Genomic DNA, 16,750 nt, shown 5'->3' with positions numbered 1-16,750 from the left:
AATATGCAGATAACATCATTTGTAATAGAAGCATTTTCAGTAGTGGTCTCAGAGGACGCCTACTGTACATTTGTATTGCATAAAGTATGAGAAAAAATTGCATTGTGAATTTTCGTCAGTTCAATTTTCAAGGTTTTTCTTTGATAGCTTCCTTGGATGTGGAGTTTTTTTTAACTGCCTTATTGAGTTTAATTTGTATTTGATTTCCTGGTTTTATTGCCAATTGAAACATTGAGCATTGAGAAAGTAATTTATCCTTGCTATTTTATCTTTTTCCCTTTTTGATATCTGGTACAGGCACCTCTACTGTCTGCACACCAGAGCAGTATAAAGACTGTGCCGATCCCGCTTTAGGTAAGAGTCTTAATACTATGTGTTAGTTTCTTGATACCAGGGGCAGAGCCAGGAGTTTTTCATAGGGGTGGCCGGGCAGGGGCCAGCTATCAGTCTGTGGTGGCATAGACATTTTCGGGCAGTACATGTTAAGTCACGTGCTCAAAAACAGCAATTGCGAGTGGCGTGGCCAATGGGGTCCATGGTGGCCATGGCCACCCTTGGCCACCCCCTAGGGGATACTGTATTATGCTTGATATTCTTTTTAATAATAAAAATACTAAATAGAGGATGCTAGGGATATGGGATGCTGGATCACTTGATGTGTCACCAAAATATCTGAACTGAATGATTGATATCATAATTGACAGATTTTCTAGTGGAGAAGGACAATGATTACTGTGTGTGTGAGACTCCTTGCAACATGACTCGCTATGGTAAAGAGCTGTCCATGGTGAAAATACCCAGCAAGGCCTCTGCTAAGTATCTCGCCAAGAAGTTCAATAAGACAGAACAGTATATTGGGTAAGTTTACATTTATAATGGTTGTAATGTTGTCCATAAATTTGCAAATGGGGCTCAGTTTTTAATGATAAGGCTTGTATTAGCATACATTTTAGTTTAGTTTTGCTATATCTTAAAGAATAGTTTACCCAAAAATGAAAATTCTCTTATTATTCACTTACCCTGATGTCATCCCAGATGTGTATGACTGTCTTTCTTTAGAAGAACACAAATGATGATTTTTAGAAGAAGATAGAGGGTCCTTATAATGCAAGTGCATGGGTGTGCACTTCAGTCGATCAATGAATGTCTTCTGAAGCAAATCAATACATTTGTGTAAAAAATAAATCGATAATTAAAAAAATTATTAACTTTTAAAAAGCGATTCCTGCAAGTAGTTTACGTGTCACGTAGCTGTCTCGTGACATAAGCGTGTTGGGTAGTTCACACGAGAATTCAGAAGTGGCGCTTGTTAGAGTTCGGCCATTTCAACCAGCATCCAGCCCTAAACGGTAGCGGGATTTTAACGTTAAAAATGGTTTAATTATCGACTTGTTTTTTTACATATACCAATCGATTAACTTCAGAAGACATTCACTGATCGAAGTGTAGTGGTTGACTGATATGGGTTTTTAATGGCCGATGCTGATATCCAGAGAGCAGGGTGGCCGATAGCCCGATACAATACTGATATATCGCACACATTATTATAGTAAATAACATAAACATAAAATTGGAAAACACATAACTGGTAATCTGGTAATCAGAAGGACACTGGTTCGAGCCCCACAGCCACCACCATTGTGTCCTTGAGCAAGGCACTTAACTCCAGGTTGCTCTAGGGGATTGTCCCTGTAATAAGTGCACTGTAAGTCGCTTTGGATAAAAGCGTCAGCCAAATGCATAAATGTAAATGTAAAAAATAATATTGTATTTTAAATGGTAGATAGCAGATTCTTCTGATTTCTGTTTAGTCATCAAATTGTATTAATTTATTTGCACATGAAGACATTTTTTATATAGTTGGAAGAAGGAAATAACAGTACACACAGTTGTCCAGAAACTATGGATGGCATGTCCACATTAGCAATCGAATTTTCTCTGAAAATACCAAATCAACCAATTGTACATACAGTGCATAGTGATATACAGCTCGTGCAGATCCGGCCAAAGTCTTTCTAGCAAGTCAGTCCACTGGTGGCCATCTAACACTCCCGGGAGACTATTTCCAGTCATGACAGTGCAGCTCCTATCTACTTGAATGTGGGAACACTGAAATCTCAAAAACAGTTGGTCAAGATTACGAATAAAGAACATTTCAAATCAGCAGACAAATCTGATAACACTGGTATCATAAATTGTGCTTCTTTACCTCAGATTACGCTAAAAAACTACATTTTTCTGGCTTGTATAGCTAATGCGCATGTGCGTTTTGAAGACTGTTGCAAACAGTCCTTATTTTTGCACTTCTGTAACACTATGGCTGACAAATTAAACACCCCTTTTAAAGGTGCTTTTACTTGAAAGATTATCAAAAAATTCAGTGTATGCTAAAAATGTGTAATAGTGTTTCAGATTTCTTTTCTGCTATTTTCTAATTAATTCTGAAATGTCTCTTTGTCCCTCAACCTGAAATAGCATTAAACAGAGTTTACCTAAACAATTGCTATTTTATTTCTGTAATTTTACAGGGACAACATACTGGTGCTGGATATCTTTTTCGAGGCTCTGAACTATGAGAAAATTGAACAAAAGAAAGCATATGAAGTTGCTGGATTACTTGGTAATACAATTTAGAGTGCAACCAATATTGAGAATTACACCAATTTTGATACTAATGGCCTTCCATAGTTATTGTATTGTAAAGCCATGTTTGGCATTTCTTTACTTTAAAGCAGGTCATTCGGCCTTTTTTCAGTTTTTTACATAAATTGTATTCTCTCAGGTGATATTGGTGGGCAGATGGGTCTGTTTATTGGAGCCAGTGTCTTGACAATATTGGAGATATTTGATTACTTGTATGAGGTATGTTGCATTTTAATTTCGGTATAATTTTCCCAAACTGAAATTGACTCATAGCTCCAAACAATTACAGTTATTTTCAGTCAATATGTTTGATTGTATCACCATTTCGTCATTTTGCAGGTTTTTAAGGACAAAGTACTGGGTTATTTTCTACGCAAGAGACGGCCACATCGGAGCACTAGTGACAATCTGGTAATTGTGCTTCTTCTGTTGTCCTGCATGTGTATATAATGTTGTCATTGTGATGACAAAATAATACATTTGCTATTTTTTATTTGTTCGTTATCAGTGTTGATTTTATTGATTGATTGATTGATTGATTGATTTTACATTTCTATTTGGGTGGGTTGCTCTTCTAGCGTTGCATGCTTCTAGTCTGCTTTATGTCTTTGGCTCAAATTCTGGGAGAGGGGAAACAAGGGAAATGATTGATGAAGATGCCCTTTTCTCAAAAGACATAGGCCTTTATTTGAATAAAGGCAGATGTCAAAACTTAAAATGGGGAACTTTTAGAAATGTTAAGCATGTTTATCACCCTTTGCTTGTGATAAACCGCATATCAGCTTTGGATCCAACGATCCCAGTTCATTGATGATTTATACTTAGCCAAGGGCCATTTACTGTATGAAGTTTTATGCTTTTTTTTTTTTAATCAACAGAAATAGACTTCATAATTATAGCAGGTGTACATGGTCATAGTTGGCATGTAGGATTTAGATTGACTGTATACAAAATAATTTATTTCAAACTTAATTGGTCTACTGTATATTATTAAGACCACAAAAATCAGATCACAAAGTTAGTAGTGTTTATTTTCTTGACAGGTTAATAGATTATCCAGGAACCCAGTTTTATGTGTTTCGAATTATGGTACACCCCAAAACTTCTTGTTGCACTCTTGTTGGGACTTGTTTCATCTTTTCTGACTTTTGTCATAGAAAAAACAATGTAATTTGTTTTATGTAATATGCTGCAAGCAGAGTGACAATACATTGAAATAATGCAAAATACATCTCCTTCACCATTATTTTACCATGCCATGCACAAAACAATTCGCCATTTCAATCCCTTCCCAACATTCACTTGGACATCAATGATCACTTTTAGAAGTCGAGACAATAGCTCAAATGTTTAGACATGCAAACAAGCTGAAACTGCACTACATTACACGCAAACAGAGAAACAGCATATACAGCCAGATTGCAATGCCAACTGCATACTTTTAGAGAATTAGTTAGTTTGGATGATTGGTATTTGACCCTCAGATTTGATAGTGAAGAATGAACATGACTTTTAATTGAAAGTACTGTCATGGGATTCATTAACATTGTGTTCATTAACATCGGTTAATGCAAAAGGTGACATGAACTAACAATGAACATTACTTTTACAGCATTTATTATTCTTGGCGAATGTTAATTTCTACTTATACCAATACATTTTTAGATTAAAAGTGATATTGTTAAAAGAATACATTATCATTAAAGGAATGTCCTGTGTTTAATACTAAATAAAGTGACAGCATTCATGGCATAATGTTGATTACCACACAATTCATCCCTCGTTTTTAAAAAAACAAATATGGCACTTGGCACTTACAATGGAAATGAATGGGGCTAGTTCATAATCATGCAAATGCACACTGTTTCAAAAGTATAGCCACAAGACTTAAACATTATACCTGCTATCGGGATTTAAGTGTGATAAAATCTCTGTTCTACATGTTTTTTGTGTGCTAAAATTGCTTTCAGGGTCTACGGCGTTGTGTCGTCATAGCAACGAAGTATTAATATTGGTTATAACATTACAAAGATAAGGTTAGTGAGCAAGTTCATCGCACTAAAATCACATTAACATGTATGTTGATTATTACTTTTGCCAATACTTTTGAAACAGGAAGTATTTTATTACTCAAAAAGTAATAGTGTCTTACGGCAACTGCCGTATATTTTTTGTATATATAAAACAAGGGACAAGTCGAAAATATTTATTGTAATTTAGATTATGCTGCAAATGCTGTCGATTGAATTTAAATTGTATTAAACCCACATCATTTCTTTAAGTAAATGCAATATTTTGAACTAACATGAACAACAGTATTTTGATAAATTAACATTAGCCAACTTTTAAATGCTATAAAAATAAAATATCGTTGATGATATCTAATGCATTAACTAACGTTAACAAAACAACTTTATCATTAAGTGTTACCAATTGTTTTAATATTCGATAGATTCAATGATTAACACTTATATTAAACAATATATTGCTAATTTTATTTTAGAAATTTAGTTGTACCATTGCTTTTCAACACTGTATTATTTTGTCATAAGTCTGGTCAGGGTCAAGGTCAATTCAGTTTCAAAACAAATCAAATGCATTCATGAATGGCGTAGAGGCAAAAAGCTGCCTTTTTAAATTCAGTCTTGGATAAATTGGAACCGAATTGGCCTAAGCCAAGGTTTGGTCATCTTCATCTCTCTCCATCATGTTTATTCCAGGATTTCCCAGAGAATTCCACCAGCCCTGGTGTCACGCCTAACCATGTCCCCAGGTAGCAATGGCATTAATAATATTGAAAAACATTGCATTGTGTCCTTCTTTAAAATCATACCTGTAAACATTATACATAATGCATTATTCACGTCATTTAAATTGTTTCCCTTCGTGACTTTTCTTAGTTGTTCTAGAAGTGCAAAAACTATTCATGTCCATTGAAGGGAAACCATGTCATTTTCAAGCATTCTAAGATACCTTTTTCAAAACTCTGTAGCTTTCAAGATGGAGATGATGTTTTGCAGAAGTTCAGGTAAAATGAAACCTGTCTGGATGAATTAACTCTCACTTGCTTTTTCTTTTGCTTTTTTTTCCTGTCCCCCAACAATTCATGGTTTATTCTTCTTCCCTCAATCTATTTGTGTGTGTGTTCATTATGAATATGCTTCAAAAAACTATTAAAACTGCTTAGAGCGGATCAATTAGGCTATTCTAATGCAATTCTTTTTAAGTCAAGATGCCTTGGAAACCTTTTGGGCATTTATTATGAATATCTTTGGCTCAGGTTTAATTTAATCAGAGCTATATTTTCAGTTGTAGCTATATATATATATATATATATATATATATATATTATATATTATATGTTATTATTAGTTGTGGTTTTGAAGCTGGTATTGAGAATCGTCAAATGTCTCTACCGACTACTGAAATTTTGGTATTGTGATAATGTAGTCTACATTGTTCATGGTAGATCTTGCTGCAATAACATGATGAAAAAGTAAATCTCATTCAATAAAAGTGTGAGCACCCCTGCTGTAAATGATGACGATGGAGGCTTTTCTTTAATGGAATATCATACATCACATAAATTAATTATCATATGACAATAGCCTCCTCCCCTACGCTGTGCAGTTTACATTTCAAGTTCAAGGAAATCCACTGCTAAAAGTTTTTAAAAGTTCAATAAATGCATGATGTTTCCAAAGTCAATGAATAATCGTGTTAAATAATTGTGATCACAAAATTGACCAGAAATAATTGTGATTCAGATTTTTGGCATAATCGAGCAGCCCTAGTATGACGGAGGAGTGAGAGACATGAGGCAAAAGCCACCTGCTCTCTCAAAACACAAACACGAACGCATGTCGGCAAGATAATAAGGCAACGTGCACTCATGCCAACCGACAGACAGGACGAGAGAATGCATGGCATTGCCAACAAAGCAATGCCATGCACTCTCACACTAGACAAAGCCTGAGCTTACATCGTGAGGCAAACACCTCAAGATGCATGCAACCGGTGACAAAACGAGACAAGACACCTCTGTGATAGTTCGGCCACAAATAAAACCGACATCTAAGATGAGTTTTGAGTGCATGCTGCCAAGATAACATAAGAGCAATGCAGATCCCAAAACCAGAACCGAAATAAACAGGAGAGTCAGGATCCAGACACCTTGCTCCGAACATGAAGAGCACATGGGGGATGAAAACCACAACCCGAAGCTGTGCGCTTACGCAGAGACAAAATAATGAAACACAACACAGAGACAAAACAAGAGTGTCGAGATCCTGTCACAACTGAAAACACAAACTGACAAATACATCTGCAATATTTGTATTAATTTAAATATTTTTCTTAACTTGTTATTTTAATGCAATAGTTAACATGAATTAACAATTAATTAACAATTACTTAAAGAGCTTGTATTATTATTATTTTTGATCCCAATTTGGAAAGCCCAATTCCCACTACTTAATAGGTCCTCGTGGTGGTGCGGTTACTCACCTCAATCCGGGTGGTGGAGGACAAGTCTCAGTTGCCTCCGCTTCTTAGATGGTCAATCCGCGCATCATATCACGTGGCTCGTTGTGCATGACACCACGGAGACTCACAGCACGTGGAGGCTCATGCTACTCTCCGCAATCCTCGCACAACTTACCACGTGCCCCATTGAGAGCGAGAACCACTTATCGTGACCACGAGGAGGTTACCCCATGTGACTCTACACTCACTAGCCACCAGGCCAATTTGGTTGCTTAGGAGACCTGGCTGGAGTCATTCAGCACGCCATCGCCAGCGAGTCAGCGTAAATACTCGCTTTTATTCTTGATTAATGTTCATTTCTACATATGCATTTACATTAAAAGTAATATAAAAGTGTTATGAATGAACCATAATTAATTACATTTGCAGTTTGTAATTAATTTAAATATTTTTCTTGACTTTATTTGATTGGGCCGGAAATTCAAAAGTTGCATTAACATACTAAATGTATATGTTTATATTTCCAAGTTGATAAAATGTTACCAACTGAATTAAACTTGCAATATAGGGAGGTCATGTGACAATGTGGCACACTGGTTAAAATGTTTTGTTTTGTATATTGCATACTATTTTGCATATTAGCTGCAAAAGTAGGTATTATGCAGTAGGCCTAAGCAGTTTATTCCATTCCGAACATAGGTATGGTTTTTGGTGTAAAGAGTTCATCAAAAGACAGGAAGTGCTCGTAAGTTTTGAATTTTTAGTTGTGCATTAATCAAGGAAGGACCTATATTGTAGATTGGACTTGTTAGATGAATTTATGGTGGTTGCTGCACACAGTTTTTCCCCATTTGTATTTATTCTGTGGTGTCCCGGGTTTGAATGTGAGCAAATGTGAATGAGTTTTGAGAGTGATGTCTCTTCCCAATGAAACCCAATGAAACAGTGCAACTTTTATGGGGCTTTTTTGTTCTTTCTTTTTCTTTGTATGGAAAAGAAGAGTGTGAACATTCAGCAAAACATCTCCTTTTGGGTTTCATTGAGGAAAGTCATTGTTTGGAAAGATAGGGTAAATAAATGATGACAGATTTTGCGTTTATAGTGAACTATTTCTTTAATGCTCTGCAAGGGCAAAGGACACTGCAATACACAGTCTTGCTGTATTTATTCAAATCTGTATCACAATTTTGAGCATAAAGGGCTAAAATGGCTTCCATCGTTTCATTGTAATGAAATCTGTGGCCAATAACATCACTAGATGGAACTCTTTGTGGTGTCATCACAGGTCTACATGCAATAAATATGCATCCACTGTGAAACACATGAGGCTTGGTTCACTGGAATGGGACGATTAGCTCTGAATTATTTTTATTTACATTCCTTTATTTAAGCTGTGATTGGAGCAGACTTCCAAACCTCCAAAATCAAGACTAAAGAATATCTCTTCCTTTTCCGCCTCCCTTCATTCACACTTTATCCATGCATTTTTCCTCCTTTTTATCAATTTTGACATAACCGCATCATCTGTTGATGTTCTGTTTGCTGCTTATGGTCGCGATTTTCCCATTTATACACATTCCTCTTCCCCTTTATCATTTCACTTCCTATATTTGTTTATTTCCATGCTCATACTACGTCTTTTCTGTTATAAATGTGTCATTGGCATAAATTCACCTCAAATTCATTTCCATCCTCCAAATGTTCCACTTCTTGTTTTTCAGAGCACATGTGACACACTCCGGAGTCACTCGGACAGTCTCGGATTCGCGCCGAATGTGCTACCTAGTCACCCGACTATAGGCAACTTTGAGGAGTTCGCTTGTTGATGACATCATTGGCTGGACCCCGTTGGGACAGTTTAGGGTACAATGGAAACTGTGAAATAGCCAATAGACTCCAAAAGAAGTGTAAGTCCAAGAAGATGTATGTTAAATAGATTCAATAAATAATCGATCAACTCCTGAATAGAAGTATGTTATCATGAAGTACAAATAGGCAACACTTCCAAAACAAAACTCAGGTTTTATGAACATAGCTCAACATCACAGCCACTGTTTTTTGCCATTGTGAAAATCCTGGTAGATTTTATGCCATTTCTTTCAAACGTGCCAATACTGTGACAATAATTCATCCATGAGAGTATTTTGTGCTTTGAATACTGTATGAACAATGTGGGCCTAAATTGATCAAGCCGCCTTAAACAGATCTAAGATTGCACAAAAGTTGTTAAAGATACAGTTGGTTTGGCCAAGATTGAAATCTCCTTTGGCACTTGTTTTTGTACAATAATCGTGTGCTTTAACTACAAACTTGCTGCGGTTTGATGGAATTCAGCCCTGTGATAGTACTCAAAAATGTGTAATCATTCAGAATGTATGTCTTTATTCATATTGTATGTATATAAGTGCAATAATATGCATAATGTGTTAATGAATACTGTATATTACCTTCGAGTCTTAATTATTAGCTGTCAGGAAAACAGACGGACACTTTCAACACAACCTGAGTGACCAGCAATATGCTTTGCTCAGCGTTTGATTATGGCAAGCTAATATTATGCTATTTACGTACTTGTTTCAACCTCAGTGGACAGTGACAAGACAGGACGTTGAAGAATGTTTCGATTTATGAATCGTGTGTTTTATAAGTGCAAGGTTCACGTGAGAGCTTCACTGTCTGTATGAATTCAGATCCAAAGCGAATGCATTGAATACAAAGAATGAGTCGGTTAATCAAATGGTTGTAACTATATGGTTTCATGAGAGCTAATGTTTATACTTTATTTTAAGTGGCAAAGACTGTAAGCAATGTGTTGATGTGGACATTCTATCGACATAATCACAGAAGAGCTCTTGAAAAGTTATATACTCATATCTTATATTTGCATAGCATGAGCATTTCAGCATTCTGCCTGTAAGTTAAAGGAATATTCCGGGTTCAATACAAGTTAAGCTCAATCGACAGCATTTGTGACATAATGTTGATTACCACAAAAATGTATTTAGACTCGTCCCTCCTTTTCTTAAAAAAAGCAAAAATTGAGGTTACTGTGGAGCACTGCCAATGGAATGAATGGGGGCCTATTTTGGGGTGTTTTACAGGAGACCTATTATGCTCCTTTTTACAAGATGTAATATAAGTCTCAGGTGTCCCCAGAATGTTTCTGTGAAGTTTCAGCTCAAAATACCCCACAGATCATTTATTATACCTTGTTGTAAATGCCTCTTTTTGGGTGGAATCAAAAACACTCAGGTTTTCGTGTGTGTCTCTTTAAATGCAAATGAGCTGCTGCTCCCCACCCCTTTTCCGGATGAGGGCTGTGCTTACAGCTTGTGCTTCAGATATTACAGCAACAACAATTCAGAACCTATATGACTGACAGCATTCAGACATATATGTATGAATATATATATATGTATATCTGGTCTCTGTGAATACAATCAGAGACAATGGTAACTTTAGCTGCATTAGCTGTGGAATCAGCTATCATGAAAGGCAATTTGCAAACATTCACATAATATAAAGTGCGATTCTTACATCTTCAGGATATAAAGCTGGAACACGAACAGTTGTACTGATCCATGCTTGAGAATCACATTTTTGATTCAGCTTTATATTGACACTCATTCACAAAGCAGTCTGTTTTAAAATTATTTGCACAAACATACACACATTTTTGAATGTTTTGGGGCCCATTTCCTTCAAAAACAAAACTTGTTTACTGCGTCTTCAGTGGCTCTGATGCAGGGAGTACATGAAGACTCTCATGTTCACTTTTAAAGCCAACAACAAAACACTTATGATGCTTACGATGCTGAGACATCATTATTCTCACTATATCTGCTCCAGCACGGAAAGAAATGTCAGACTGTGTGTGGATCACTCGGGGGTGCATCTATGATAATAGGGTGGAGTCCGTCACCAGTCGTGGGCGAGGCCTGCTCAAACGTGACGTCACTTTAGAGCAGAAACGAAAACCGTTCATTTTGAGACACTGTTTTTGATGAATAGAAATATAAGAAAGAGGAGTGGGTGCACTTTTAACATTGTAGGGTGGTTGTTTACACTCTTTTATATCATCAATTTTACAGTCGTTTTAGGATTAAGTTGTAAAATTTGGCTATAACTTAACACAGAAAAGGCTAGTAAGTGATTTTATCACTGTAAAATCATGTTAACACACTTATCGTTTAAGTCTTGTGGCTATATTTTTGAAACAGTGAGTATTTTAACACAGAAAAATTGGCCCCCATTCACATCCATTGTGTTTTGCTTTTTTTTTTTGTGGTAATCAACATTATGCCACAAATGCTGTCGATTGAGCTTAACTTGTATTGAACCCGGAATACACACACTCACAAACACAGACTCACAAACAAACACACACACACTCATAAACACTCACAAACACAGACTCACACACACTCACAAACAAACACACTCACAAACACACACACACTCATAAACACACACACTCACAAACACACACACACACTCATAAACACTCACACACACACACACACACGCTCTCGCTCTCACTCTCACTCACACACACACACACACACACACACACACAGTATATAAAATATACATGTGTAAACATACAGTGGTCCCAAAGAGTATTTGGACACTTAAGTCACGTTTAAAAAATGAATGAATAACAAAATATCAAAGCAAGCTGCATTTATTTTATATAAAGACATTATAAGCGCACTTTTCAAATGTTATTGGAGCATGTCTGTTGTTAATCTGATGAACTACACCTGTGGTTACTCTGCTGGGACACCTCATATATTCACTAAAACCATCTGAGCACCAGTTGGTTAAAAGTAACTGCAAAAGTTATATTTGTTTGCAGATGCCACTTGGTTTGATATTTGATATATCTGATGCAGTGACATTCATCCATTTTTATGTGTTGCTGAAGTGTCCGAATACATTTTGTGGCCACTGTAGCTCTGCATCACTTCGATGCATAATTGCATTATAGGCTAGTATCACAAAGAATTCATCCATCTTCCATCAGCTGTTTTATCTGTTCTTGACTACACTGTATTATTGCATTGATTTATATCAACTACAATAGGATTTCTAGTACAGGTGTCACAATTTTAAACTATGTAAATCATCAGTATAATAAACAATATATTTAATCATCTCTTTACTAGTTGTCTGTTTCTACTTATTCTGTACACATAGCGGCTGTTGTCTTGGGTTGTGGTAATTGACTGCGATTGAGCCGATATTGGACAATTGTCACTGAGATTATCAGCATTGTGTGATAACTGTACTAACCAGGGACTAAAAATGGTGGATGTCGCATTTTCTGAATGAATACCATTTTAACAACTATATATAATTTCTACATATACATGCATGGCTAATCCAGGTAAAAGGAAAATATTATTAGAGGTAAAAAGTAAATCTCTCAGTTGTTTCTAAGTCTTGACTGAATTATTGTTAGATTTGATGTTGCCGGGTTTTGACTGAGAAGCAGATCTGTAATTAAAAATAAGCTTTACTTTACCCCGTAGCGCAGAGTACTGTCATTTTAAAAAGAACGTTATTAACCGTTCTTTTACTTTGTTCTAACCGGTTACCATTTGGCAAAGAGGCACCAGAACTTTTGATCCAGAACGAAAAAATACAGTTTTTGATCAGAACGAACCGAAATGTAAAATATTTTGCTTTAGTCCCTAATATGTTAGTTCCCTTTGTCAATGGATAATACAAATGATTAAATCAATTATGAGTAAATAGTATCTCTAGTATCTCATGTTCTCCCAAATGGATAAGTGTTTTTAAGGATGATGTTCTATTGAGTTTTAAATCAACAAAACCTACCACCCAACATTAGACCTTAAACCTAAACGTAACCGGTAGTGTCAACCAAAGCATATGTGAGATTAAAACTGCAATTGTTGGTGCAACCACGTAATTTTGTGACTTCTATGACACTTTCAGCTCATTTTCGACTCCCATATATGCATATTTCTTGGGTTTGACACCTTAATACATACTAGTCCAGTGTTTCCCAACCACTGTACCATGAAAGATTGTCAGGTGTGCCGTGGAAATGATCAAATTCCACAAAATACATAAATGCATGGAAAAAATATAATACTAATAATTTCAGGGATCCAAACTCCTCACCTTTCAGAGACATTTGCCATTTTGAAACCACGATCGGTCAATTTTGTGATTGCGAAGAGCAATGATTAATGTGGAAAAGGGAGTGATATTTATATGCGTAAAGGGTCATCACATGACTCGCGTCAGCGCTGCAGAATACATTGAAGTCTATGAAGGGACGTCACACCAAAGTGTTTTTTAAACATGTTTTTGCGTCACCAATGTCTTTGAGAGTACTAAGTAACAAGAAATATTTAAAAACTGTCCAAATTTGTGAAGAGAAATTGAATGTCTCGTAATTTCTTTTAATTGAATATTACCTTATCGTTTACGAATATCAGAGACCCCAGACCCCAAGAAAACACAAACATAAACAAGTATTTTTATTACTTTCTGCTATCAAATCATGAGAAGTCGTCTGTCTGAGACAAAGACACAAAATCTAATGACAATTGCCTCAGCATCAGTCTCCCTTGAGGCGTTTGATTATGCACAGGCGAGCAAAAAGTTTAAGTCGATGCGGACCAGGAGGAAGGTTTGAGTTGTGGATTGAGTTCTGTCCAGTTCATTTTTTACGTGTTTTGTTAATAGTTTAATCATATTTGTTTTTTGAATTTTGCGTTGTTCATATGTCGTTTTTTAGTTGCCTCCGCGGTCACTGCGGGGGAAAAAACATTAATCTGCTTCATGTCTCTGTTGTTCATCTGTTCTCTTCATAAATAAATAAATGCATAATCTGCTATATGCTCGTCCTGTGAGTTCATGATTAAAAATGAAAATGTGAATGAAAATAAAAGCTATTAAATGTCTTATTATCATTAAAATATAAAAATTAAAATGACGGGTAATAATAGATTATGACTGAATTTTTACGACCCTGTCCATCAATATGACTGACAATGAGAAGGTCTAATGCAAGCACTGTATGTGACTTTTATTATGTTTGTTTTTTGCATAACCGAATTTCAAACATTACAAGTAAACTCTGACAGAAAACACGAATAAGTTCTTGAAAAGGAAAGATATTGACGATGTTTAGCCGATGTGGGATAGTGCTGTGCCGTGGCAGGAAAAAGGCTGGGAAACACTACTAGTCAAGTGGCTGACGATGACTTTATTTTGGTCAAATACGAGCTATTTTGTCTCTGAAAAATTTACAATTAGCATCAAATAGGTACTGATATATGTCAATTTACTGTATATGAAATGACAAACAATAATAGCTGCATTTAGAAAAATGAATAAATCCATTATTAAAACTGTACTCTCCTCCTACGTGCTGAATGTTGATGTGTTCTCCCAATTTGGACACTTGGGTATCGAAATGATCTGTTAAACTATCGTAATTAAGACATGAGGCGGCAATTACGTGCAACTTCCGAGTAGGAAACACGTATTTACAATAATTCCGATAGCACCTGAAGGCAACATTAGTCTGACGTTTATGTTCCACGAAGGAAGGAAAGTCATACAGGTTTGAAACAACATGAGGGTGAGTAAATGAGGACAGAATTTTCATTTTTGGGTGAAATCATAAATAAATGTATTGGTTGGCCATGACTTTGATTTTGTGTTATGATACAATGAAAACATTGAATGTGGATTTTTGTATAGTTTATTTTCAGATAAAGTCTTATTTCAATCAGACAAAAAAAAAGTCAAATTCCAAAGTCCAAAACAAAAAACAAACATAAATATTGAAACAAATTAAATATACAGTATATATATATATATATATAGCACCTGGCACAGTCCAACCCCAGACTGTTTACGAGAATACTAAGATAACAGAGCTGTAAAACCACATGTTTCACTTCAAGCAGTTCAATCTTTGTTTTCATTGTGTGGAAAAGCCATATAATATCATGACATTGCAAATAACAAATCTGCAATAACATCCCGATCTTGTTCATTCGCTACCATCCTGGCAAAATAACACCTCAGCCGCACAAATAAATACTGTACATATATACGGTTTTAAGGTACATTCGGAGGTATTTCGGTCTGGGTATGGAATTGGTGCCGTTACATTATCATATTTATAGCTATATGACACTATATGACACAGCTATTTGCTCGAAGATTTCAAGTAGATGATTTCTGAACACGCTCAGACCACATGAAGTTCTGCATGTCGCACTGAACATGGACTCGGCAAAGCCAGTACATCATATACCTTGTGTAAACTGTCGAAAAGCCCTTGGGCTCTCTTGATCATGATATATTAGAGGCAAACCTACCTACACTTTGAGAAAGCAATGATTAATGAACTCTACAAACATTGTTTTGTTCTAGTTTAAAAACAGATTTTACTCGTTGCACCACACAAATATTTCCCCTTAAAGTTTTGGGTCTGGACTTGGACACGAGATATCAACAGCGTAACTGGACACTTTTGGGATATGGACCGAAAGATCACCTGTTAGATGTGCTATTGTACATTCATGTGGGAATCAATATAGAGAGACAGTTAATGGCAGGAAACACAGAACAAAACATCCAGGACCAACCTTAAAAACCTGACACGATACAAATAACACCTTCATACAGAGATTTTTCAGGCAGCCATGAAAGCATGAAATCACTATTCTACTAGTCACTATTTGAACTGGTTAAGTGGTTTAATATTGTGCCTGTGCAGCTCATAGGGGGGCCGCAGCTGTACAAGTTGGAAACGCAACTCTAAATAGAATATTTTGATGTGTCTTGATTTAGCAATGCAACTTTTTGGTTAGGGTTTGATTTAAGAAGAGTTTAAAAAAATAAATAAATGTGGACTTTTTAATTTTATTCATTTAAAGGGACAGTTCTCCAAAAAATTTAAATTGTCTCATCATTTTCTCACCCTCATGCCATCCCAGATGTGTAGGACTTTCTTCCTGATGAAGATTTTTGTAAGAATATTTCAGCTCTTTAGGTCCATACAATGCAAGTGAATTGGTGCCAAAATGTCGACACTCCAAAAAGCACATAAAGGCAGCATAAAAGTAATCCATACAACTCCAGTGTTTTAATCCATACCTTCAGAAGGGATATGATAGGTGTGGGTGAGAAACAGATCAATATTTAAGTCCTTTTTTTTTGCTATAAATTCTTCTCCCTGCCCAATGGGGGGTGGCATGCATGAAGAATGTGAATCACTAAAAACACAAGAAGAAGTATGTGAATGTGAAAGTGGAGACTGACTGAGTAGGGAGGAGAATTTATAGTAAAAAAGGACTTGAATATTGATCGGTTTCTCACCCATACCTATCGTATCACTTCTGAAGACATGGATTTAACCACTGGAGTCTTTGGATTACTTTTATGCTGATTTATGTGATTTTTGGAGCTCACTTGCATTGTATTGGACCAAGTTGAAAAATTCTTCTAAAAATCTTAATTTGAGTTGAGCAGATGAAAGTCACACATATCTGGGATGGCATGAGGGTGAGTAAGCGATGAATTTTCATTTTTGGGTCAATGATTCCTTTCATTTGTTTCCCACATT

At 35.9% G+C, this 16,750-nt stretch overlaps 1 protein-coding gene across 3 annotated transcripts in view; it reads left to right on the top strand.

Moving 5' to 3' along the window:
* asic1c (acid-sensing (proton-gated) ion channel 1c) overlaps positions 1 to 12,293 on the top strand; it is an 86,231-nt gene extending 73,938 nt beyond the window's left edge. For 2 of the 3 annotated variants that reach the window (XM_052114950.1, XM_052114949.1), the window contains exons 5-12: positions 298 to 354; positions 705 to 858; positions 2,529 to 2,620; positions 2,783 to 2,862; positions 2,983 to 3,054; positions 5,364 to 5,416; positions 5,636 to 5,671; positions 8,850 to 12,293. In XM_052114950.1, coding sequence (XP_051970910.1) covers positions 298 to 354; positions 705 to 858; positions 2,529 to 2,620; positions 2,783 to 2,862; positions 2,983 to 3,054; positions 5,364 to 5,416; positions 5,636 to 5,671; positions 8,850 to 8,928 — 623 coding nt within the window. In that variant the 3' untranslated portion in view covers positions 8,929 to 12,293. The remainder of the gene's footprint in view (positions 1 to 297; positions 355 to 704; positions 859 to 2,528; positions 2,621 to 2,782; positions 2,863 to 2,982; positions 3,055 to 5,363; positions 5,417 to 5,635; positions 5,672 to 8,849) is intronic. The other variant, XM_052114951.1, reaches the window with a different exon arrangement.
* The last annotated feature ends 4,457 nt before the right edge of the window (positions 12,294 to 16,750 follow it).

The sequence above is a fragment of the Xyrauchen texanus genome, chromosome 42, assembly GCF_025860055.1.
Source record: "Xyrauchen texanus isolate HMW12.3.18 chromosome 42, RBS_HiC_50CHRs, whole genome shotgun sequence".
NCBI lineage: Eukaryota > Metazoa > Chordata > Actinopteri > Cypriniformes > Catostomidae > Xyrauchen > Xyrauchen texanus.
Note: the sequence above shows the minus strand (reverse complement) of the source record. Positions and strands in the feature narration are given on the sequence as shown.